Source organism: Ambystoma mexicanum, chromosome 8 (genome assembly GCF_040938575.1).
Source record: "Ambystoma mexicanum isolate Mex_15411 chromosome 8, UKY_AmexF1_1, whole genome shotgun sequence".
Classification (NCBI taxonomy): domain Eukaryota; kingdom Metazoa; phylum Chordata; class Amphibia; order Caudata; family Ambystomatidae; genus Ambystoma; species Ambystoma mexicanum.
This window is the reverse complement of record NC_090929.1, coordinates 1,657,318,168-1,657,344,844: the sequence shown is the minus strand read 5'-3', so window position 1 is coordinate 1,657,344,844 and position 26,677 is coordinate 1,657,318,168. Positions and strand designations below refer to the sequence as shown.

General features: G+C 47.3%; 1 protein-coding gene across 3 annotated transcripts in view; it reads left to right on the top strand.

Moving 5' to 3' along the window:
- Positions 1-26,677, top strand: part of CACUL1 (CDK2 associated cullin domain 1) — a 598,839-nt gene that overhangs the window by 452,232 nt on the left and 119,930 nt on the right. For all 3 annotated transcript variants that reach the window (XM_069611925.1, XM_069611923.1, XM_069611924.1), the window contains exon 5: positions 9,392-9,494. In XM_069611925.1, coding sequence (XP_069468026.1) covers positions 9,392-9,494 — 103 coding nt within the window. The remainder of the gene's footprint in view (positions 1-9,391; positions 9,495-26,677) is intronic.

Below are 26,677 nucleotides of genomic sequence, written 5' to 3'. Positions count from 1 at the left end.
TAGCTGCTGACCTGCGCAGGCAGTCCAGTCTATCCTAGACGACTGGCTCATAACAGGGGATTCATACAGAACATGCCAGACAAATACCCAGAAGACGGTAGATCGCCTCTTCAACCTAGGATTCTCGATCAACGAGAAAAAATCCAGTCTAGACCCCAATCAAGTCAAACCGTTTCTGGGGGCTTTAATCCGGACCAAAGACGTCATTGTCTTTCCCTCCAACGAGAGGGTTTAAAACATGCTGTTCCAGATCCCTCACTATGTATCCAGTCACTAGGTGACTGTACGCAAAGCCATGTGACTTTTGGGGATGATGGCTTCCAGCGTCTACCTAGTTCCTCACGCTCGTCTGCGCATGCGCCCCCCATGCAAGAGTGGCTCTCGAGCCAATGGTGTCAGGCCAGCAGGATGATCTAGTAGTTGTCTCAGCAGTCCTCGTTCAGTCTCTGCAGTGGTGGTCAAGGGAAAAACCCTTGGGAGGATAGCTGAAGGGCAACATGCTCGCCTTGGAAGCAAGACAAGGAGCAATACAGGTTTGATCCCCGGGTCAGCGCTTACAAACCTCTGGGTATTAAGCGTGTTATAAATAACATATCATATAATTTATCATATCATAAAACCTTTTGCAGGGGTAAACCTTCCCCACCCCCGCAGTAGAAGCCACTCTCACAACAGACATCTCTGACGGGGTGGGGGGCTCGCCTCCTTCAACAAACTGCGCACAGTGTGTGGTCTCCAGCAGTAGCATCCAATCACATCAACCTGTTGGAACTGTTAGCAGTGTTCAAGGCCTTCCAAATATGCCTCCAGGGGAAAACAGTTCTAGTCCTCGCAGACAGCACTACGGCCATGTACTACTTAAACAAACAAGGGGGCACTCACTCTCTAGGGCTGTCCAAACGTTTCCAGAACATATGGAAGTTGGCTCTCAACACGCATGTTCCTCCTTTCACAACATGTTCCAGGAGAACTCAATCTTCTGGCAGACGTGCTTAGCAGAGACTTCTGTAGAGCACGAGTGGTGGCTACAGGAGGACATTGTACTCCACGTCTTCGCAATATGGGGCTTCCCAGAGATCGACTTAATTGCCACTCTGAAGAACCCCCCCCCCCAATGTTTAGATTACGTTCCAGGTACCCTAGAACAGCTCCAAGGGGAACGGTATTTGGATAACATGGTCCGTGAAATTTTTCTGCTCCTCGCCCCCGGATCCCTGATTCCCCTGCTCAACAGAATAGTGCACAAGATGCACCAAGAACCAGTCACAATTATCCTGATGGCCCCTATGTGTAACGCTCACCTGGTATCCACGGGGACGTCACTCAGCCTGTTCTGACCTCTTACGACCTCGAACCCTACCCTGGAGGCTATTCGACTGGAGTCTGGGCCTGAAACACAGGATTGGTAGTTTAACTCCCTATTGTCTCTGTGTGCTTGAACCCCTTCTTGCCCGGGGTCCAACTCTTCCCTTTGATCCACAGCTCACCTTGTTTTCTTGGATAGTGTGCTCTCTGTCCTGCTTTCAGCGAAAGGGCACGTTGATTGATGCGGGCTCGTTGATGCCTAGTTACTTCACTGGCAAGAGTCCGACAGGTAAGTATAATAAGTCTTTTGAACAGTTCTCTAACTTCGTTCCTTTCCTTCCTTAAATGATGGCTGGCATCCGGGGATGGCGGCGTGCTGCTGAGATGAGTAGCGCTGACGGTGAGTGATAAGGCGATGTGCGATGCATTTGTATTGAACAGAGTTCTTTTCCTGTCTTTTAGGTGCCGCAACGTTTTCAGCGTGGATGCCGGTTATGAAGAACAAATGCGGTGAGTAAGCGCGGTATGCGGCGCCTCTAGATGTTTCCACACTAACCTGGAGTGTCTAATACCTTTTGCAGATGGATGAGAAGTTCCGGAGACAGAGTTCCCCCAGAGCGGCTGGGATTCAGGTAAGCGTTTGTAGCTCGTACAGTATTTAAAAATGAGCGAAGATTTGCAGAATGCTTACTAATGCCTTTTTTCTGTTCTTTTCCCTTTTCCTTAGGAAGCGGCGTGCCGGGATGGTAATGACACCGCCGAAGATGCCCGCAGAACAGAATGAGCGATGAATGATGGGCAGAAGCGCCGCAGGGTAAGGCTTTTCCTAACGGTGTTCTTGTTCTTGCAGGAGCTGAGCGCAGAAGAAAGATGAAGGCCTACTGGAGACCGATCCAAAGACGGTGAGTGACACGCGGCAGGTGCAGAAAACACAAAGCATGTTTCTCAGCCTGGGCGTGGCTTAAATAGTCTCTGGGTATCCCAGGTGTCGCTGGGCTGAACCACACCAAAAAGACTAGACTGCACATGCAGTTCTGGGAACCGAAATATGTGGGGGCATCCATCTTGTCCGCATCACTGCATTACAAGTCCAATCCCCAGTGTTATCCTATGGGAGTGAGTGAGTCTGGTGCCACAAGCGCCAAGTCTGACTCCAGTGGGTCTTTGGAGGGATGGAGAGGCCCTCGAAGGCCATGTAGGTGATCGTGGCCTGGCTCCAGCCTGACATCTTGGAGGGCTGGGGACATGAGGGGCACGAATCATGACACTATGTGGGCCCGTCAACCTTGGTTCTCACATCTGATGGCAATGTCAGTCTCCCCTCCCAGGAAGCTGACGTGCCCGTACAACATACTGTGTCAAGACCAGGGGGAACCACTGATTCCAAGCCCTCAACTTAGCAGCCTGACTCCTGAGGTCATAGAGTTTGGGCACCTCCAGCTCCCTTAAAGATGCATGGACATACTGAGGCGCAGCAACCTACCACCAGGCATTGCAAGAGATTTGTCATCCGGTGTAATGGCAAGGGCATCAAGCCTATTGAATGATCACCTAAAGATATCGTCCTTTACCTAGCCCACCTGTTAGATTCAGGACTGGTTTTCAATTCTCTTCAAGACCAATTAGCCATGCTTTCAGCGTCCACCACGTCCCAGAGCAAGGTTTCATGGTGGAAGATGCCTGTAATCAAAGCCTTTATGGAAGGGGTAAAAAGACTGCATCCCCCTATTTCCAACCCAGCTCCCGAGTGGGACCTGACTGTTGTTCTTATCAGACTAATGGGACCTCCCTTTGAACCCATGCACAAGGCTAGCTTTAAAGCACTCTCCTACAAGACTGCCTTTCTGGTGGCTATCACCTCTATAAGGAGAGTTGGTGAACTGCAGGCCCTTTCAGTTCAGGACCCATTAGTCACGATTCACATAGACAAGGTGGTTTTGCATGCACACACACACACACACACGCTTACGCCCACATTTATATCAAAGTTCCATGTAAACCAGTCCATAGAACTACCCACCTTTTTCCAGATCCCCACTAACGCTGCGGAAAGAAGCCTCCACACACTGGATGTAAGGAGAGCGGTTATCTACTATCTGGAAAAGACAAAGCCACTAAGACAAACAAGCCAGTTCTTCCTCTCAGTGGCAGCTGGTAGAGAAGGGGAACCTGTCTATAAATCGGCTATTTGAGCGGATTGTAAACTGTATCACACTGTGTTTCTCTCATGCCAAGACCGATCTACCCTTGATGCCTAGAGCACACTACTCTGGGCACAGGGGCTACCATAGCATTCTTTGCAAATGTTCCTCTAGATTCCATTTGCAAAGCAGCAACCTTGAGTTCTGTACACCTTTACACAACACTACTGCCTGGATACACACACTAGGTCTGATTCTCAGGTGGGACAAGCGGTGCTAAGTCATCTCTTTGCTACTGTTCCTTCTCACATCCCACCACAATCTCTGGGTACTGCTTGCTAGTCTATGCACAGCTTGTAATTCTAAGCAGATTCACAAGCATCAGACATGCATTACTCACCTTAATAGCATTTCTGATGATTGTATCTGCTTAGATTCACATGTACCCACCCTTCCTCCCCTCGTGGATTAGAAGGAACATGGACCTCTTATACCTCTCCTCTTCACTTGCACACGCTGACTATAAGGCTCCCTCACGGCAGCAAAAACAACCTAAGGGACCTCGATGCATGAGGGATGCTGGGTACACTACATGCCACTTTAGGGCTAGTGTTAGTCATGCCCATGTCGACGTGCCCTTTCGATCTTCGAATATGCAAAGCAAGTGAATCTAAGTGGATACACATCAGAAATGCTATTAGGCTGAATAATGCATGTCTTACCACATAGTTTAATATCTCATCTACTCTACGAGAAGGCTGGATTCCCTCTCCTCTGTCTTAATGGCCAAGTTGGTTTGGTTTCTCCTTTCCTCTTTTCTCTTCCTATTATGTGCTTCCAGCATTCAACTTGTTGTTGTGAAGTGCTTGCCATGTATGCATGTGTATGATCAGCTGAGAGAATGTTGCTGTACTCTGTGGAATGTTTGGGTGTCAATGTTATGTAAAGGTTCTAGGACTAGTCAGTTGGGAGAAGCTAGCCTGGGTGATGGGAACCAGTGGTTTGCTCTATCACATCTTGTAATGAACTGTGAACCAAATCCTGGAATGTCTGACTCTTCCCTTGCCAAAAAACGCAAAATCAATATACAACCTACGCATGAAGTGTTATCAAAACGGCGACAAATCGCAGATCTGAAATTCTGTCTGTCCTGTAGAGGCGAAAATCTAGTTGAAACAATATACCATATCTTTATGGAATGCATGGCACTAGACAATGAAAGAAGAAAATTTGCAGCCATGCTCCCCATGGAAGAGAACGTACAAAACCGAGAACAAAAATGGGCAACTCTGCTCGTGGGGTCTCATAAAAGATTCACATTCAGAGCAGTCCAATATTGGATAGCAATATTGAAAAAAACAAGACTGTGACCCATCCGAATAATAGATGAGAAATTAATTAGCCTGATTTAATGTCAGTTTAACTCACCAATAACTTGCTGTAAAAATTGAAGAACAGACAGAATTTTGGTTTATTTTGTTTTACGTTTGTTTTTTTAAACAAGTATGCTATTTTGGAATATAAAAGTTTATATAAACTAAAACATGTAAATAAAAAAATAAAGCTTACTTGAAGAACCTAAGCAGAGTGTCAAAAAGATAGCTTTTCTACATTGGCAACGAGGATGGGACCCTGCAGCATGGGATGCGTCGTGCTATACGCTTCCAGGTTCCAGAGAGGAAGGCTGGGACACGCCCATCTGATGCCAAAGAAACAAAGCGGTCCACTTGCTGTCGAGTGGAAAGACGCATCGGAAGATGAGTCCTATGGGACATAAGACATTTTAGGTGATGTGCGCTTGGTTTAGCGGAAGCAGACTACACATGTCTACGGAGGCTGTCGTTTGTGGACTGGCAGTAGTGCAGTGTCCGAGAAGCTGTGTGCCCCTGACACTCTGAGGTACCGTTGTTCTGCCTCAGCGACTTCATCATAAGGTGAAAGGGATGCGCTGAGAGCAGGGAATTGCTGTGGAGTCTGATAAGGCGAAGTGCAGAGGAAGCTGAAGAAACGTGAGGATGGGAGATTCTGTTACTGACTTACGGACACAGGACGAGAATCCTTTGTGTAAAATTGATGGGCACCACAACGGGTGCTATGAGAGAGTGACTTGAAGTTAAGTTGTTTTGTGATGTGAATTATTGTAGAAATATGACAAGAGATGAGTGGTGTTCCAAAGTAAATTGGCTAAAATCTAACCTTTTGAGGATTTGTAGGTTTGTGATAAAATGCATGTCTGGACTGTGCCTTTATGGACTTTAAATTGGTTAGTATCCTTATTGTATAGAGCAAGGGAAGTGCAGTGAAGTGGATGGATACATGGTGTAAGTGAGGGAGAAGCGGATATGATGTCCTTACGGTTGGAGGGTAGCGCTGGTGTCCCACTAAGAGTGGATGGTAGCGCCTTCCCTTTGTGTGAGTGTGATTATGATGTTACTCAAGGATTGGGGGGGGGTTGCGCCTTCCTAGTGTATGAGCAGGTGAGGTGCCTCACTAGGATTGGAGGGTAGCGCCTTCCCAGTGTACGAGTAGGTGTGGTGCCCCACAAGGATGGAGGGTAGCGCCTTCCCATGGTGTGAATGTGGGTGTGATGGTCTACAAGGTACGGGCAGGGGTTGCGTCTTCACAGTGTATGTGGGTGTGTTGTCCCACAGGGATTGGAGGGTCGTGCCTTCCACCAGAGAAGTGAGAGTAAGCAGAAGGTAGTCTGTACCAAGCTAGGGATGTAGGCATATCCCGAGATGTTTGAAGAGTGCTGCATGGAAGCCAGCAAATGTAGCGGGGGGGACGCCCTCCGTGTATGGATGTGGAGCATCTTGGAGGGGGGAGAGCGCTCTCCAGACTTCTACGAGTTGCACCTCTCCTTAAAAAGATGCTGCATTAGTGTGTTGCCCATGTGTATCCTTTTGTGGTTTTGTGTGTAGTGAGGGAGATGTGTTGTGAAGTGCTTTCAATGTATGCATGTGTATGATGAGCTGAGAGAATGTTGCTGTGCTCTGTGGAATGTTTGGGTGTTCATGTGAAGGTTACAGGACTAGTCAGTTGGGTGATGGGACCCAGTAGTTCGCTCTATACCATCTTGTAATAAACTGAATAAATCTTACTTGAACAACTTAAGCAGAGTGTCAAGAAGACAGCTTTTCTACAACTTGTACATTGCCAACTCTTGGCACTAAACCCTCTATGAATTGGATTGGCTCTGCCAGATCCCCTACTGTGCTTCATCAAGAGGGAAAACATAATGGGCATCTGGTGGCCTACACTCTTCTATATTATATAACTCTTGAGCACATTTCAAGGCCATTGTGCACCCATAATCCGATTGAAGCTAGGACCACTCCTGCATTGTATTAGGAAATGCTTTCTTGAAAGTTGGCTTGCCTTCATGGCAGTGTCCTCCACCACCCCACCCCCTTCTCTTGATCAACGATTTTGTTTGATCAAATCACCATTCACTACATGGGAATCCCTGGGCTCACTTTTATGCATTTATGTTTGTATATTTGGACATCTGTGTTGTCCGTCTTATCTTTTGCGGTCTCCTGCCTTTTCTGATAGCCCATTGGCTTAAATTGGCTGACTCAGTCTCCTAATGTCAGGATCTTCTCATCTCTGGCAATGAAATCCTCAACTCGCCTAGTATGCAGACATAGACACCAAGGGTTATAAATGATTGATCCTGTTGAGCATGAACTATGGCAGGATTTGGATCCGAGTTGCATGATGGTGACTTGGTTGAGTGTTTCTAAATTTGATGCATGTCCACTCCAGGAAACGTGGGCGACGTGCCCCACTGCAGTTAAGGGTTTTATTGCTGTTGAGAGCCTGTCTAGGAAGGGAACAATGGGCTGCCCAACTGGGGGAACGCCGACACTGGTTAATATTATTGTTAAGGTGTGGCCATTAGTGTATAGACAGTTGGAGGAAATGTGTCCAATTGAAAGAGGCAGAGATTTCCATTTGTCATGAGATTCTGGTATATCTCCTTTTCATGTTGCTCTTGAGGTCGAGTTGCCTTGCAATGAAGAGGGCAATGAGGATGCTGGGACATTGGGTAGCCCCTTAATCCCATTGGTCCCAAATGGGTTGTAGGGCTAAAGCAGTGGTAGTGGAAGATCTAAGGAAATAGTTCACCCATGGGTTTAGCATGATAAATGACATGACCCACTCTCGTACAACCAGTCACCTAATTTATTAAGGTTCCAAGGTGTTCACAGATGAATTTCGTATTCAAGCATGGCTTGGCTGGAGAATCATAGGCTTAGAGGTGGTAAGTAGGGAGGGTAGTGACCATTACTGTCACCCTGAAGGTGGACCTAACATTCTGGACTAAAAGTCAACAGTCCAAAATAGGAAATTTACATTTGCTGGTATGGACAGTCAAGATACAGTTCCTGTATCTGGGCCCATCAGCTGATTTCGTCTCTATTTGTTGGACAGTGTTGAATACTGAGTTTTTGTCAGGGGCAGAACTGTTTTGATATTTCACGTTCTAAAAGTCATCCAGTCTGACTAGAGTGCATTGCTGACTTTTAGTCCAGAATGTTGGGTCAGCTATGCAATTCCTGGCCTGTGAGATGAGTGCTGCATTGTGCCCAGTATACAGGGAAAGCCACTGGCTCAACTCAATTCCCACAGACCTCTGCAGGGTGAACCCAGTGTTCTAGTCCCTTCGTTCAAAATAAAATATGTGCACAGCTCTTGTACATGAGTACCACCTCTTTGTGTACTGCTTTGATCAGCTCAATTTTTCAGAAAGGATGACCTGATTTCTACTGGCGATATGCAGTTTTCGTCAATCAGTATTTCAGCCAAAACTTCTAGGGAATTTTCTTTTAATTAGGTTGTAGGAGCATGCGCAGGAAAGATTGTATACAGAATTCAGAGCCGTTTTTAAATACGGTATGGTCCAGTCAATCAGATCCTTAAATTGTTGAGAATATCAAGCAAATTGATCAGTGAGTAAATCGTCCTCATTGTGTAAATAAATATGAGAAAGAGAAGGGGCAAATTGCAACAAAGGGAGTCCTGCCTGCTTTGCATAAAATCAGAGCATTTTGGGAACCTGAGAATTACCACAGATTTGTATATTTGAGAAATGTCTGATGGTGATTACATTGTTAAACCTCCTGAGCACATAATGCGCACTGGTTTTGGTACTCATTAAATTTGCCACACGACTCACTGGTACTGTACAGTGTTTACAAAGTACAAGCCATACGTACTCAGTTGGACAGCCTCCATTTAGGTTGCCCTGCTTGAGGGGTGGAAAACCTCTAATTACCTTCCATACCTTTTATAAGTCAATTGCTCCCCTGCAGTTGTGATGAGTGCAGTCTCCTGAAGTGCGGTTCTAGACTCCTGCACTGGAGACCTATCGGCTGCTTGGACTTGTTGGCTCTCCCTTAAACCCAAAACCCCCTAAGCCCCCAACGCCTCCCCCACCACCCCAACCCAGCCCTCCACGACTTCCAGTATCTGTTTGGTCTGTGCCTTGGACGTGGATTAGATTGTTCACTTTTTTGGCCAGGGTGGGAGGTGATCAGGTAGCTGATGGAACTCAGATAGATCTAGGGGTATACACTTGGTTTACCATGTCCTTCATGTGTAAAGGAGTGCCGAGTAACATTTGTATATTATTTATTGTCATTTTCCAAAATAAACCTTTTTGCATTATGCAATTTAAATGTACTGAGTGTACCTATTTTTTATTGCAATTGGTTTAATTAAACCTTTACAAATACACAAGTATGAAGAATCAGAACAAATAAAAAAACGCAATCATATTAAAAAAACATAGTCAGGAGTGTACTTATGGCGGTCCAGCAGAATGTTGTCGAGTCTTGGCTTGATATGTGTTAAAGATTCTAGTTAATGAGTTTTGGTGAAATGCAAGGTCCGTCTGCCTGCTAGAATGACTAACCGTTGAATTTGATGTCATCTTACAGAATAAATTTTACATAGAAACGAAGCTAAACAGAGACTTGAAAGATGACCTCATACGGCTGTTCACGGAGCAGGTGGCAGAGAAGCACATTTACAGCCTTATGCGTAAGTACCGACTGTGGGTTCCAGGCAGAGGACTGGATATCTGAGGCATGGTTGGGGGAATATTGAGGGTAACTTTTATTGATGTCACTTGCATGAGTTGAGGTGCTACTCTGGTTGTACTTGTAAGTACCGTCCCCCATTTCTCCATCCTTGTGGGCATCCCCCTGGGCCCCAACATGGGGACCGTACCGGAACCTTTGGCAGCAAAACATTTCAGCTTCCCCTTTATATTTAGTAGAGCGTGCGGTGGTGCGGCCTCGGACGTGGGAATGCCCCACTCTCCCCCGGGGCCCTGCCCTCTGGCGCCTCACCCCAGCCCCTTTTTCTGCACACCCGGTTTCTGACCTCGCAGCCAGCGCAGACCCTTTTTTAGCTTTCTGCTTGCTCCCCCTTTGTTTTTTCAATATTATTTAACTTCCCATCTGTGGGAACAAAGGCTGCAACATTTCTCTTTTCCCTCAGACATGGAGTGTAGAAAAATGTGTGCCTTGCGCATCCTTATATTGCAGATAGATATGGCCTCTTGCACCCTTGCAAGGTATTCCTACACGCTGGGAAATGGAACAAAGGACCCTGTAGCGATCATCCTGCTGAAATGAGGGGCTGATTGACAGTACTGGTGAGCGTCATTCCGCCAAGCAGAACCTACAGGCAGGTTTGGACACTGCTGCTTGTGTGGCTTGCACAATGGGCTCAGCAGCTGTACTTGCAATGCACTCTGGGCATGACCTTCAATGAGGCAAACCTATTCGCTTGAAAGCAAATGTCACTTGAGAAATTGAAGGCATTCAAATCTACTGCAGAGTCCCTTGGGCTGCCATTCCAGCAGCCATTCATATCCGTTGGCAGGGTTCGTCCCTCATCTTTTTCCTTCCTGCATTTCCTTTGCCACAGTTATAGCGGCCAGATGCTTTCAAGCAAACGGCAAGTCTTCAGCCCCATCAAGATAAAGGCGGAGGTGCTTCCAGGGACACCGCTTCTGCCCCCAGAGCCTCTTGGTATGAAACCCTTTTAAGTTCGACTCCATGATTTCCATGCAGGGAACTGTCCCTGTTACGCTGAGAGTGGAGGAAGAGCACTGCTGAATATCCGGGCCATACAATTAAGTTTCTTAGGACTACTGCCTATCTTTACTCAATTGTTACCCAGACTAACCCTCCCGAAAGCAGTTCTTCAGTTTCTCAGCATCTGAATATGGGGATAAATGAGCAGAACTGAGGCAATGGGGTGCTGCCGGCGTCATGTATGCCACACATGTCACATCTGGAATCCTGTGTTCCAAGACTGAGCGGAGCTACTTTACAGCCACCTGATGATTGAAAAATATTTCCAAAGCCAGAAGTGCACCTACAGAATATTCGTAGATTGTGAATCTATGGTCAGAACTACTAATGAAAATGAGCAAAGCAATTTGTTATTTACTCTTCTCTAGGAGGCTGGTTCAAACGCCACTTCCCCTCCTCCCCCAACCTCCCCTCCTTCTGCCCCCCAACCTGTGTACCCTCACACTTTCAGATTTAAGATTTTGAGTACTCCTTGGCCTATTCATCAAAGTAAACTCTGGCATCGCTCCCGCTGTTAACTAAATTGGTGCCCTTTGGGACACACTGTAGGTGTAAGCTTTTCCCCAGTGTATGTTTTTCACACTATGGAAGGTCTTTGGGTGTTTCGGGCCTCCGTGGTTTCTGCATTACTAACGGAGGGTGCTGGGCCTTATGGTTTCTTACATCCTTCTTGCAGACATGCAAGGTCACATCTTGGGCCTACACAGCTTCATCTGTACAACTGGGATCAAGAGTCCCAACCCCAATTGACCTTGAGCTTAACTCCTCCACAAGATAGACATGCACTGATGGGTCTACAGTGACCATCTTCAGGAGGTTATGGTCTTTCACGATCTGTCCGATAGCAGTGAGAGTAGAGCGCTCGCTTTGACATCTGTGCAGAGCCTGCTGACGCAGGTTCGAATCCAGGCAGGGCCAAACTCAGCCTTTCATCCTTCCGAGGTCGATAAATGAGCACCACACATCGTGGGTAATAAGCAGCGCTCAGATACCCGAGGGTTCGTAGCGCTATATAAATGCTAAATTATTATTATTATTGTACACCCCTCGATATCCGTAACAGATGGGGAGTGACATCCACGATTTGTGGACTGCACATAAGCGGACCGTTGCATCAATTTCATAAAGCGGAAAACCATAATCTTGGTATTGAAATCCTTCTTTCCATCCACTCGGGGGGGGGGGGGGGGGGGAAGCTTGTTCTACTCCGGCCACACTACTGCTTTGTTTTACATAAAAAATACTGGGCACCAGGGACTCAGAGCTTTGCTACATGGCTCTCCAGAGCTGGCACTTGTTATTTCCGAATGGTACTTAACTCAATAGCAACCCATTTAGTGGGGACTCTCAACCAGATTTTCTGAGGCACTCCTCAAGTGACTGCTTTGTTTTGGACAGACTGAAGACCGTCTCCCAGAGGTGTCCCTCTTCTGGACTTTTTTCCGCACACAAGAAAAAAATAGCACACACTATGCATCCTGGAAGAGGGAGACTGGCCGACCATTTGTTTCCTTACCATCCATGATTTCTGCAATTGATCCACAGATGAGGCAGATTTTTGCTAGCACCATACTGGCCAGGTACTGGCTCGCAGGGTTTATGGTCATAAGACCGAAAAAAGAAATCTCGAAAAAAGAAATCTCGAAAAAAAAGTCGAATTTTTTTTATGACGTTTTTTATTCGAAATGGGGGGGGTTCCCCTCACCCCCTTCTTTAATTTGTTTTTTTTTACCATTTTTTTTTTAATCCCGGACCCCAAAACAAATATATAATTAAAAAAAGAGAAATTCAACTTTTTTTTCGGTCTTTTTTTTTCGACCTTATTGTTAGCCGAGATTTTGTTTTCGAGATTTTGACCAACCACCGGCTCACAGACCTTCTGGAATAGTCTTTGGTCACACACTGGTTGCACCCACCGCATAGGCAACTAGTCTTAATAGAAGGGGGCTGGGCAGGCACCATTTCTCCAAACATCGACTGACATGGAGCCATTCTCTGAATAGGCGTGATTATTGTTAATCTTTGCCTCTATCATGAGAATCTGGATATAATTAAGGCTACCGGGCACATCACCATCAGGGCTATGTACTAAAACAAATGGGCTAGGTTTTGTCAAGGGTGTTTGGCCAGCAAGATTAATCTCCTACAGTGACCCTAGACCAGTAACTCTTGTTCATCTCGTGCCGAGGAAGATCGGATATCAAACTGGACTCCTTCAGTACTTTTTCGCATTTAGTGCTTGTGATTCTACAGAGTTGACTTCCTTCTCTCCATCAACTCCATCATAAAAACACTTCAATGGTCTCAGGCGAGTCTTTCATCAGGTTAGGTAACTTCACCCTTTTTGGGACCTGAATCTTGTTCTCTCTACCTTAATGCATACAGTTTGAGCCCATCTCTTCCAGTGACATGAAGTGTGCAAAGACTGCTTTCCTGTTGGCCCTGTAGGACAGCTACATGGACCAACAGACAAGACTGACTCGTATATAAAGTGTGCAAAGGATTTATTGGGGATTGTATAGAAGTTGGAACCAAAATAAAAAATGGGGCAGATACATTTTGTCAGACCCCTTCCTGCAGTCACTGTCCACACTAGTAAGTTTTCATTGAGGATTTGCTTGGGGTGGTTCCACATACCTTATAAAATCCTTCCCTAAAGTGTACACAAATAGTGGGGTGTCACCTGATTCTGGATTAGTTTCTATGCATCAGGGTGGTGACTGTCTGAGTCTTGGTGTCAGTACACCTTATCTGAATGGAGTGAGGTCCATGGGGTAGCGGATTGTGGGTGCTGGCCCAAACCTTCCGAGTGCCCTTGAGCTTCAGCTGGCCCTGCGCTTCTCGCTGGCACACCACAAGCTACTTCCTCCTCCTCCCACTTTGGCTCCTCCTCATCAGATATGGGAACTCATCCCTAATAAGTCCCTCTCCTGGGTTTTCACCCGCTGATGCGCTCTGCCTCCTCCAGTGATTCCTTCACAAAACATCCCCCTCCAACCTCCAACTCCTTCCACCTCCATGTCACGCACCTTCTTTCTACTGTTCTCTAGCCTCCTATGTCAATCTTCCCACCTGCTGACCCTCTTTGACTTTGCCAACTACCTGCGACAATACGAACACTGATTTCTTAAATCCTCCAACCTCTTCCAATACTTCCAATAACTTTCCCAACTCAACTTTTCCAACCTGCCCGTCAATTCTCTTTTGCCCTTCTTGTCTCCAGTTGGCAATCCCTCCTACAATCCTCCTTTTCAGCCCACCTCAACCAATCTCTTGATGTTAAGCCTTACTCTACTCAATAACCTGCTTGGTGTTAATCCTTCCCCTTCCAATGCGCTCTGCCTAATCCTCTTCCTGCTACTGTACACCAGCTCTTTCTGCCTCCTCTAAAATTTTAACAGTTCTCTGCTGCACTCTGCTCCTCCAGCAGCCCCCACACTGCTCCTTCTATAATTATCCTCAAAAGCTGGTTGCACCCCACTCCAGCAACCCTCAAACTGACTGAATTTGCAGCTGCTTTTATGGAGGCCTGGTCATCACCTGGGCTGGTCTTCAAAGCAACATTTTTCAGGTGTGATTGTAGGGAAGTCTGTGATTTGCTGCAACACCTTACTTTCTGCAGGTCTCTTGGGGCAGGCTTGTGATTGAGCTAGAGAGGACAACCATCTCAGTTTCCACTTCTCTGCCCTGTCTCTTTCAGTCTTCCTCCAGCTCTCCCTGTCTGTCTGCTTTTGGAAGTTCTCATTCCCCTGGAGCAGCTTTTGTTTTTTTCCTGTTTTCCTCAGAGGGAAGTTGACTTTCTCCTCTTTTAGGGGTAAAACTGTGGGAGCCAATGGGCTATTTTCCCCATGGTTTTAAATGCCCTTCTGTCAGTTGGCCAGCTCTCCCCTAGACCCTCTGCATCGTCCACAATTCTTTCTGGGGCCTGGGACCACACTACATTCAACTTTCTCTTCCTACGCATCTTCCTTCTCGAGCCCTCTGCTCATCCATCACCAACTCTGAGGGTCGGATGCTTCTCCAGGCAGAGAGTGGGGGGGTAGATCTCTGTCCTTATCTGGGTCCTCCCTCTGGAACACTCTCCCTGCCTCTCGTAAACTGAGCAGGACCAACTTAGGTTCCGGAAGTAACTCAAGATCCTCCTTTTCGCTTCCGCTTTCTCTCTCCCTTGCTGATGCTCCTGTCTGCTGCGCTAACTGGTTACCTGGCCACCCACTGAACTTACGGGACCAGGCTCCTGCATGACCAGTTGCCCTTGAACTGCCTCCGGGCCCCCGAACCACTTAAATACTGTATCTGCAACCACACAGTCCTGCCCTCCCTTAATCCCTCCCCCTGAAGTTTCCCTGTAATATGTGTTGTCTTCTGGTCCAGTCAAGGGTTTGTTCAAGGAAAACGGGGGCATTATGGGCAATGTAGTCCTCCCATTCTGGGAAAACCATGGGTGACCTGGGTTGGAAAGGTATTCCCTGGTGCTCTTCTAGCCTTATGTGCCTTGGCTGGGCACTCCCTCCAGTGGTCTTTCATGTATCCCTCGTTGCCTTATCTTTTTCCCCTACTGACCTGCGAAATTGGCAAGGGGGTTCTTTCTCTCGTCTAACGGTTGCTACGATGTGAGACCTGTGATGTCCGCCCCCCCCTCCCTGCATGAGGAGGATCACCACAATATGCACCTCCGAATCCAAGTATGTGGCCTGGTCACAGCTGTCACTTCCTTCTACAGGGTATGTGGCTCCACAAACTGTGCTGGACTACCATTTTAGGGGTTCCATAAAGAGAAAGTGTATTGTTAGGATTTTATTTTTTTAGCAGGCAGTCGGACTTTAATTCAAATAACAAAGTTAACTTTCCTGGACCAGAATTCTAAGACTGATAGGATTTTACATTTTGTTGATGTCGGCACAACCTTGAAGTTTTACCCGCAGAGGATCAAGGACAATCGGTGTTCTTCCCATATCTTCTTAACTTATGGGGTTCCTCCCTTGGCTCAAAGCGGCTAAAAGCACCATCACTCGGTGTATAGTCAATTGCATTCTGCACTGCCACTGTTGCAGGAAGGTGCAAAATCAGCCTCTGTGTTTTTCCAGAGATTGCTTCCCCTGGAGGACCTTAGTAGGATTGATGTGTGGGCGACCTCATATGTTCTGGAGATGCCTTTTCATGCCTTGGGTCAGATGCCCAGTTCTGGAAAGCAATGCTATGTGACACAATCAGATGAATCCCTGGATGTTTTAACGTTCAATTTTCTTTTCCTCTACTTGGGTGCTTGGAAATCTCCCATGAGTATGGAGGAAAGGGAACAAGTACCAGTAATGACAAGTTGCTCATTTTACTCACTGTTCTCCGAGTGTAGTCCCCATTCCTCCATATGGCCCTCCCTCCATCCTCTTTTAAAAAGTTACTTTGGTACACGTTATGATAAAAAGACGTGGGCAGTGCCGAGAGGATGAGTGAGCATGGATCTCTGCTAGGTGTGGTTGTATTCACCAGGACCCTCTTTTGTTTCTTTTGACTAGTGTGGTGTACTACAAGATGTTCTAAACCCTTGCCTAGGGGAGTCTATCCCATGACTCTGGAGGAAAGTTAACTATGTTCTAGTAGTACAGTTGTAACTATGGGGATTAACTTGTTCTATTATGCTTAATAAATGCTTCTGATCCTATATTGATTATGGCTCCCACTCCTCAGGAGGGGGGGGCGGCCATGGGCGGTAACGGCCTGCCCGTGCAAGGGCTCCAGGCTCTTATCGGCCATGCCCCTGACCCCCAAACCGGGGCATGAGTCATTTGCACCGGGGTGCAAATGCTTTCCTTTTTTCTGCCCAGGAGATTCGTGCTGCTTGCGTAGCCAATCTCCTGAGGTGGGAAAAATCAAAATGGGAAAAAAAAGATGGCCACTGCCATGGGGAAAAGAGACAAAGTCCCATTTCCATTTCTGTAGTGGCGGCGGGAGCTGGAGGTGCTGCGGACTGGAGCTCAAATCTCCTGTCCTTCTGCTAAGTGTGGAGGGATTGGTGTGGGGGAGAGGTTTGTTTGGTTTGGGAGTGGGTGGGTTGGGGAGGCAACAGGGAGCACATTAAAAAAAAAAAATGGCGCTACCCGGGGAAGGGTTATTCTCGCCTGTTGTTCCAGCCACCTGATTGCCCAATAACCGTTTCCTGGGTGTGAATTGTTTTGAAATGCTCCGTCCCATTCTCAGTGGTAATACTGGTCCCTCGGCAAGTGCAAAAGGTGCGACAGGATGACCCAGTGTCACTACTTGAAAAATGTGTCTGGTGACACGAATTTCAATCTCCATCTCCTTCTTCAACAAGTAAAACTGTTGTTCCTCGGCTGTTCTGGTTCAAGTTTGCACTCAATCGAGATTAGCTAATGGTGCAAAAGTGGTTGGCTCCTAGATTAGGCGCCGAAATGGCACTAGTCACTGGCATCTTTTCTGGTTATCTTGGGGCATACTTGCAAGCACTTTGTTACGAGTCAAGTACTTATGATGGACTCTGTACATAGGCAGATATTATTTGCACGAAAAAGTAATGGGAAATGTAATTTTTTGAGTTGCATCTTGGTGGAACGATGTTGCATTGTAAACATGTGGCCATGGCGGGAGGTGCTGTAGAGCGGCGAGCCAAGATGGTGTGCCACTCGTAAACTCTGTGCGTTTTGGGCATTTTAATTTGTCACTCAGACCTGCTGATGGTACGCTGCACAGCTTCGCAATAAATGGGCATTGGAAGGTGCCGGCATAGCTTGTTCCAGTGCCGGACTCCCAACGAGTCTGTGACCCCAGGATAAGAGGGTCTCATCCGTCTGGGCCCTGCCAATGGCTTGGTGGAGCACGGACTGGGAGTCGCCTGGGGGCATGCTGTCCTGGGCTCGGAAGAGAAGCTCCTGATGCTAGAGCACCTGGTGAGCAGCTTGCGTCACCGGCTGCGCTGGTGAGTGTCCAGGCTGCAGTGCAGAAGCAGAGAGGCGGCCACAGCAGGGCTGGAGTGGAACATGGCGTGCCCCTTCCCGCCCAGCTGCTAAGCCCCAGAGACTCCTGCTGGCTTAAAGCCTCTTGCCGGTTGGGGAGCAAGGTGCATCCTAGTTTTTTCCTGGTTTGGTCAGAGAAAATCGCTCCTGGGGGCATGGTGAGCGCAGGGGGGTTTGGGGGTGGCCCGGAGCAGACTGCTGAAAGTGTGGGATATTTGGGATTGGACCTCTATCTAGGAGTTACTTGTTATAATTAAGTGGCCTTGGCCAGGTCACTGTGGATCAATAGAAATAGTGGAAGCTGAAGGGGGCTGGTAACTGAAGTTGGTGTTGCCCAGGTCCCACCCTGTGCTGCCACTGCTTGGGCCGCTGTCTCTGCCCCAGGGGCTCAGTCAGAGGAGCAAGGGTTATTTGGATCTGCGTGGTGCCCCTAAGAGCCCCCTATACGACTTGTATTTGGTTTTTCCGGTGATATTCAGTGGCCGGGATGACTAAGGGGTCCTGCTCCAAAAAGGGTTCTGGCATAGACTGCTTCACAAGGTCTGTCTTGAGACCACCCTCCTGCTTCAGGTGCCCACTGTGGGTTTTACGGAGAATTCTCAAACATTTGCTAATTCCCTTCACCTTAGAGACCCCCAGCAACATTACTGGATTTTGAGGACTTGATTTTTTTTACCTTGACCTTTTTTCTTCTCACTGACATGTATTTTGATGCGTGTTTTACTCTTGTGTTCTTTATGGAGTTTTAGACAACTCTATAGGCATCATCTTTTCATGTGGGTCACACAGCACCTTCAGTGCAGTGACACAGGGGAGCCTTTCGGGCTTTCCCAAGGTTTAAATACCTTCTCTGGGATAAACTGTTTCCCAGAGAAAGTAAAGTGAAATTGACTTTACTAGTCTTCAAATTCCTAGACCCAGCACACCCTTTCTTGCAATAGAGTGCTGGATGGGTTACCTAGTATCCCCTGTGTCTAGAAACTCATGTAGCAGTCAAATGCAACCCTTTCCTTTCGAAATGGCTGGTGGCAGTGGTTTTACAACGAACTACCATGTTTTTCTCGACCACGAACACCGGTAGCGATAAATCACGGGAGCCATGTTTTTCAAGATGCCGTCTGAGCCCCCTTTTGTTTAAACAGGTCCCGGTCTTCTTTTTTTGCCATTTCTTTGTGGAAAGGCCCCTCTAGAGTTTTCTCTGCGTGCCAAACCAGGTTAGGTCCCTTTGTTTCATCGCCTTCGGCAGGCTTCAGGTCTGAAGACCGCCTCTGGCGTCCGAGTGTCTGGGGTGGGCAGGAAGTAAGGGAGGTGCCTGAAACTCCCTGTGCTTAGTCTCTTAGACGCAAATGCACTCTGGCGTGATTGGCTGGCTGACTGTCCGGCAAGGACAGCCACCTTGCTGTGTGAGTGGCATCTAGGCTGGAATGAATGGGAGGAAACTGGATAAAAGGCAAGTCTCTTGGCTTGGAAGGCAGAGTCGACCACTGGAATGAAAGAACCGAAGATGAGCTTGAAGAGGACGGCTTCTGCAACTCCTGGACCATTGGTTTGCCCGGTGAAGCCCTGTTGCAGGTCCAAATCGCCAAGTTCACCTCGACAGAGAAGCCCTGCAAGGACGATTTCTCCCTTTCAGTTGGTGGGAGCAATCAACTCGTAAGCCACCTGGATACCATTCTCAGAGCTGGTTGTATTTTCCTCAGAGTGCTGCAGGAAACCGAATAACCAGAGAGAGAGGGACACCAGTTTGTGTGCCTGTCTACAGCTACTGGAATTAAATTTGCCAAGTGCCAGCTTTGTGCAGTGTAGGAGTCGCCCGACGTCCTCCCTCTTGTCCCCAGGACTGAGGCTCAGGAACTGCGAGATCTGCAGGAACTGCCAGGAATAGAAGTCTTGAGCTGCATCTTTTTCTTCATTGTAAGGTACTGTGAAAACATGACCAAGAGAACTTGCCTCTCACTGCGAAAGTGCTTGGAACTTTGGCAACTTGCAGGCCTAGTCAACTTGTGTCCCAACATATGAATCTTTCTTTTACGAACTACTTCTGAGAACTTTGGCAAAGACTTTTCCATTTAACTACCAGAACTGCTTTAGCCCATTGACTTTGGCCTAACCTATTGCATTGAATCAGCGCCTCTGGTGAACTGAAACTATTTGCACTGTCTAAAGAGTAACTGTATATTCTTTTTATTAACCTTTACCTTTTTGCTCCTATTTTGAAGTACTCTGAATGCCATTTTGCTCCTCCTTCAAAGTAGTTTAAATGCCTCAGAACCGTACAGTGTAAAGTACTGAAGTATATTTTTGTGCAATATAGATTGCCTCCTATAGTGAATGTTTTATAACTGACTGTAGAATAAATTAATAAGTGTTTAACCAAGAAACCTTCAGTGTAAGAGTTTATTTGAATACTTGTGATTGTAGACTTCTGGTTAACACCCTTACAGCTCACATTCCCTCTTGAGATCAGCCTGGCAGCTCAGCACCGCTACCAAAAACTGTATAGTACACACTTATACCAAAAGTTGGTTTTGCTTACACCTGTAGTCATAGTTGTGTGTAGTGGTCCCAAAGGGTACTGCATACAAACTCTGCCTAACAGCGGTTCGTACGGCCTGTGACCCTACAGACCTGCAATGTATGCTTGACACAATACAGCAGAACTTCACATCAGTGAATGTAAAGTTGGATGACATTACCAACAATGTGTCATCCATGCGAGCCCAGCTGGAGAGAGGGAGAGAGACGCAGCGTATCACTGATGCCAAGGGCTGCATAAGTACCACTGAAGACAATGTTATGGAATTGCAGACAATGGTCAATATGCAGAGCTGGGATATGAAGCAGGTTAAGGCCAAATGTGAATACCTCGTATCCAGGTCCCGCCGGAACAATTTTCGTGTTATTGGAGTGCCGAAGGACGTGCTTTGTGGCTGTATGGAATCGGCAGTGGAGGACCTGCTTCAAGAACTGCTAGGTTGACCTGAGGGGTTCTCCCCACTTCACGTTTGAGCATGCACACAGAGCACTGACAGCGACCCCAAGCCTGGAGATTATCCCTGCCGGATCATTGTACGCATAATGAATTATCGGGATAGAGACTTGATATTACGGGCGACCAGAGATAAAAAAAAGAACTTGGTGGGATATATCTCTAACTCTATCCGGCCTGTCTCAAGATCCAACATAATAACAGATCTTATTACTCCTACGTCCCATCCTCTTTCCTCCATACAATATATCACAAAAGGGGGTAGCCGCCTAACAATAGTTGAAACATACTCTTCGTTCTGTATGCCATTATGATAATTATGATATGGCATTTGTAACGCGCCTATACACAAGGGTTTCAAGTGTTTCAAGGCGCGACAAGGCAGGGAGGGGGGAACGGGGGAAGACAGACAACGATCCTACTAGGCCAGGTGTCATTCAGATCGCGCAAGTGCAGGGGTAGGGGGAAGGGAGAAAGTGCAAGGGGAGGGGAAGGAGGAAGTTCAGTACAAGGTAAGTATGTATAAATAAAATAAATAGGACCAGCTGGTGGCAAGTGCAAGGTAAGTGCAGACAAGTGCTGGGAACGGGGGCTCTAGGGATACAGAGACAGTCCCGCAGTGCAGGGGTTGCCAGGGAGGCAGTGCAAGTGGAGAGTGGCTGGGCCCAGGACCGAGGTCGGCGAGAGTGGCCCAGTTACAGATTCGGTGCAGATTCAGCGAAGAATTAGCAGGGGAGAGGGAGAGAGAAAGCAGAAGCAAAGAGGAAGGTTTTGAGGTGCTTCCAGAACCGTGATGGTTCTCCTCAAGATGCAGGAAGGCTGTTTCAGAGGGAGGCCCCTGCCGCGGAGAGAGATCTACCCCCAGCTCGTTGCTTCGAGAAGCGGCTGACCCTGAGGGAGTTGGAGACGGATGAGCGAAGGGCTCGGGAAGGAAGATATTTAGGAAGAGAGAGTTAGAAAAGAGGTGGTTGCTGTGTTTGCAGAGATCACCACTGGTCCATACTTGTGACAAAGTCTAAAGGACCCCATCGGGTAGAGGCTACAGGCACATTCATTCGTACATGTAAGCCCAGTACTGACAGGAAAAAAGCTTTACGTGCTGCAAATTTATTACATCAAGCTACTGGCATCAGGCCAACAACAATCAAGGTAGGGCATCTTGATACCTTTAAGAATAAAAACAGATAGCATTTTAAAGTATGTACCCTAAAAGTAATCTGCAACAGTGAGTTTACAAAAGTGAAGGTTGTTCACATGTAATTATACTTCATTAAAAAACACACTAGTTGTAGACTGAAGAGTATGGAAGCAAAGAAAAAGCAAGATAACATAGATATTCATTTACAACAGTTTAGTGAAGTGCAACATAAAAGTAGACTGCAGTGAGACATAAGTAGGTCTAGTAGGCACTAATTTATTGTACAAGCACAAATGTATAGGAGAGGTGCTTGTCCTTGCGAGGTCGAGACAAGTCCTGTATATTTCGACATTAGTCTGTTAACTATAGTTGACCAACCTTTGGTCTACGTCGGGAGCAAGAGATACCCAAAGGTGTAGCTGGGGCCAGCAAGCGTGAGGCTGGACCCAAGGATTTTTCAGCTCCCAGGATTTGGTGCCTTCTTCCGGGCCAAAGGATTGTGTCTCCCTATGGGTGGTAAACACAAAGTAAGGGAGTGTTAGACTAAGCACAAAGTGAAGAGTGTCACAGGTAATGCCAGTGATGGTTGTACGTGCACAGACCTGTGTGGTTAAAAGGGTAAACATTCTCATTTTTAAAAAATACCCAAAAGCAAGCCAACCTTGAGCTTGAGTCCAGGGGGAATGGGCAGGGAGATCAGTAGTGTTTTATATTGCTGAATCCATATTCGTACATCAAGGAGAGGGTAGATGCACCGTAGATTATGGGTGCCAGGTTGCAAGCATATCCTCCTTGGACCAATTGTAACCAAAATAGGAAAATGAAATGAAGGAGGGGACCCCCGTGTCAGTACTGAGTAAAAACAGAACTACTAAGATGTACAGGGTAGCGAAGATAAGGGAAGCTGAATAGCTTACCTAGGAGTCCTGTGTAGGTACAGGGAGCCTTCACGGGGTAAAGCTGTGTCGTGTGGCGGCCAGAAACTTGGCACTCGCCGTCTCCAATGGTGATGAGAGAAGGAAGAATGGTGTAGAAGCTAACACGCTGCTTTTGGGAGAGAAGCAGCTGGCAACAGGAACCCTGGCCTTGTAGTGAAAGACACAGTGCAGTGGACAGAATGAAAACCGCCTGGATGTTAGCAGGATCCACACAGAATGCAGCCTAGCAGGCGTAGCATGAAAAATGAAATCTAAAGGGGCCAGAGGCAGCCTAGGTGACTCGGCCGGAATGGAGGCAGAGAGCCCAGTGCTGCTCTGCTGCTTAGCTCCAAAGAGCGCAGCAATGCAAACACGCACAAGACTCGACAGAGCTGTATATGCTCAGTCGAGTTGTACTGCGCATGCTCGGAGAGCCGAATGCTGCTCCCCAAATTCATGTCGGGTGTTGACGAAGCAACGGTCCGTTGTCGAGGTTATGTGGTGGCCAGCCCTGCAATCCTGAGTGTGTGAAGACAAGTAGAGAGGTGATCTGAACGGGCTGAGCCCGAACCTGCATACCATCGAAGAAATATACTGTTAAACAGTCGATGTTGTGCTGGCAGACATCAGTGTATGCAGGCAGATGAAAGACTGGGTTCTCAAGGATAAACAGGGGAAAGTAAAGGATTAGTGTATGATATTGTAATGTCAAGTGAAAACGTCCCCCTGACAGAGGGACAGGAGGGTGTCAAACGAATGAACTGGCAGGGCTGGAAGGTAGAGTGTAGCCCGGGACTGACCTAAATGGTGGACCTGAATTGAGTAGGGGGCAATATGGAGCGGAACTCCTCTTCTGCTCAAAAAGAGGTGCAAGACAAAGTGCGCAGACTTAAAGGAAATGGCTAGAGGGACTTTCAGTAGTGGGGCGTAGCTTCATTCAGCCCTTTCTCAATGGGCCGCAGTTTGAACACCCACCACGCGTCTTTGTAGTTTAAAGCATTTCTTACATTCACTGTGTTTGTATTTTCTCGAGTACCCACCACTTCAGTTGATCTTGGTTATGTTGTAATTCTATGAAGTGGGGTACTAATGGGGCTGTTAAAGTCTGGCATATAATTCTGGAGCGTGTTTCACAATGCGTTTGTGTATTGGTCTAGTGGCTTGACCCATGTATCGCAGGGTCCATGGGCATTCTATTGCACAAACCACATTGGGTGTTTTACAGTTGGTGAATTGACGTAGGGTCCAGTCCTTGCCTTCAATTTGGAAAGTTTTGATTTTGTTGGTGAACCGACACACTGCAGGAGCTGCATGGATGGTGTCCTGTGATCTCTTAGATTCCACAGCCCTGTTCTGAGGTTTTTTTTTTCGGTAGTCTTGCATGTGTGAGCCATTCGCTTATGTTTTTGGACCGTCTGAGGGCCATTCTTGGTGGCGGCTCATCGGGATGTGTCTGGTGAATCAGTGGCCAGAATTGTTGGATGATGCTCTTTATCCTGTTGGTGATAGGTCCAAAGGTGATTCTGTTTGTCTGTGTCGCTGTTCTTAGGCTGGAGCAAGGTCTCACGGGGGATACACAGGACTCTTTTTGGTGTTTTTTAAGCAGTTTTTTGGGGTACCCCCGAGCTAGTAGTTTGGATTCCAGGATTTCTGCATGGTGCCGGTAGTTTAGTGTCGGAGCAGTTATGCCTTAGTCACAAAAACTGGCCAAATGGAAGGTTGGTTTTCAAGCTTTGCGGGTGATTGCTGCGGTAATGAAGTAAGGAGTTTCTATCGGTTTCCTTTCTGTAGAGTGCAGACAAGTCTCTCTCCTCAGCCTTGATTGTTAAATACAGGAAGTTGATTGCTGTCCTGCTGCTGCTGCTGTTGATGGTGAACTCTAGGACGGTGGAGCGAGTGTTGAGCCAATCATGAAAGTCAATGAGTGCAGAGGCAGGACCCTTACAGATGAAGATTGTCGTCGATGTATCGAAACCACTGGGTGATGTTGTTCCAAAAAGGGTTGTGATGGTTTTGTACGTGGAGGGGATTCAAATTCAGCCATAAAAATGATTGCCACGCTGGGGGCAAAGGCGGCCCCCATGGCCGTACCTGATGTTTGGAGATAGAATGTATCATCGAACATGAAGAAATTCTTGGTCAGCGCTATTTCTAGTAGTTCCAGAATAAAGTTGACTGGCACTCTCTCCTGTTCCATGTGATGAGTGAGATGGTGTTGGCTACAGTTGAGAGCTGCAAGTTGTGGGATGCTGGTATATAGTGCTTTTATATCAAACGTCCCCAAGATTTCTGTCGTGTTGTCAAAAGCTATGTTTTCGAAGATGTTGATGGTTGACATGGTGTCTTTGAGGTATGTGGGAGGGAGCTGACATAGAGATTTCAAGTAAAAGTCAATGAATTTGCAAAGAGGTTCAAGAATGGAACTACAGCCTGACACAATGGGTCTTCCTGGAGGCTGTGTGGCATTTTTGTGAAGTTTGGGGGAGTGCGTAAAAGGCTGGTATTCTCTCCTCCGAGGTGTTGAGAAAGGACTCCTCTTTATCTGTGATCCATTCATGTTCCAGGGCGTATCTGGTACAGAGCATGATTTCCTGTTTAATGGAAGTTGTAGGGTCCTTGTTTAGTACTTTGTTCTGTCATCCAGTAGAGCCATGACCATTTCTTTGTATTGTGTAATGTTCTGTATCACAATCCTACCTCCCTTGTCTGCGGCTTTAATCACAATGTTATTATTTGTGGATAATTGCTTGAGGGCCTTGCGTTCAGCATTAGTGAGGTTGTCTGATGGATGTCTGTGTTTTTTGGAGTTTGGCAATTTCTTGCCTGAGACATCTTTTGGAAGTAATCGGAGCTGGTTCTGTCTCCTTGTCACTGGGACAGTAGTTGGATTTGGGTCTGAGTCCCGTATCCTCTGGTTCCTGCCTCTGGTCAGCGTCTTTAAAGTGGGCTTGGAGTCTGATGGACCTGAAGAAGTGCTGTAATTCATTCTCCCGCCCAAACCAGTCCATCTGGTTGGTGGGAGCGTATGAGAGGCCTTTAGTGAGCACTGTCAGTTCTTCTTTGGTGAGGTGCTCTCCCAAGAGGTTAAAAACTGGTAGTGAGTCTTTGCTACTGGCATTGGTTGTGGCACTGCCCTCTCGGTCGCTGCCACGGCGGGTATCCGAACATTGGCATTTGCATTTGTGGGGGTCCCCAGAAGGTGTTTCTGGGGCCCCCTTGCCCTAAAAAAGGCAGAGGTTGTGGGAAGAAGGGCCTTGGCTGTGCATTCAGACCGTACTGGGAGTTGGGATCCTCTGGACCTGACCCTGAACTTGATGTACCTGAAAATGTGACCCAGTGTTTTCTCTAGCAAGCTGTACCTGCTGTATTTTGGGCTCTCTTCTTGTCTGTTTTCTTTGTAGTCAAGTGCCATATATGGGTAGACTTTCTCTATTTTGAATGATTGCATATCCTTGGATAGTTTATGCTTTTTTTCAAGGGTGTCTGCCATGATCCATTATATTGTTTATATCCAAGTTTGTCACGCGCATTATATAATGCAGTGTTTTCCAGAAATTTCTTTTCTTCATTTTCCATTTTGATTTTGAGGTGGATCCACTGCGCCGTGGTGATAGTCAAGACCATCAGGTTCTTTCCTCCATACTGCATGGGCGTCCCTCGCTAGGGACGGGAGACGGAACCTTTTTCACCAGAAAAAATCTTCTTCCCCTGAAAATTTAGAGGTGTGCTGGAGCGCGGCCCTGGGAGCATGCGCTTCGCCTCCCTGACTCCGCCCACTGGCGCCACTCCCCAGTCCTCTTTTCCACATCGACCAGCACTCCTGGGTTTGGCTTCTGCCTTCTAATTCCACGCGCTCTTCCCCGTATACTCTTTTGTCTGTTTTCTGGTCTTAATCAGGTACTCGGTCCACTTGACGCTACGCTCCTCCCCGGCGCCTATCCACGTCAGCGGACTTCAGCATGTGTCAGACCTGTGTGGGGTTCTTCCCTACGTTCGACCCCCCCCACGCTCTTTGCCTCAGCTGACTTGGCTCTGAACATGGCTGGGAGGGTTGTACCGCGTGCAACGCAATTACACTGCGTGCTCTGTCGAACAGGTTAGCTC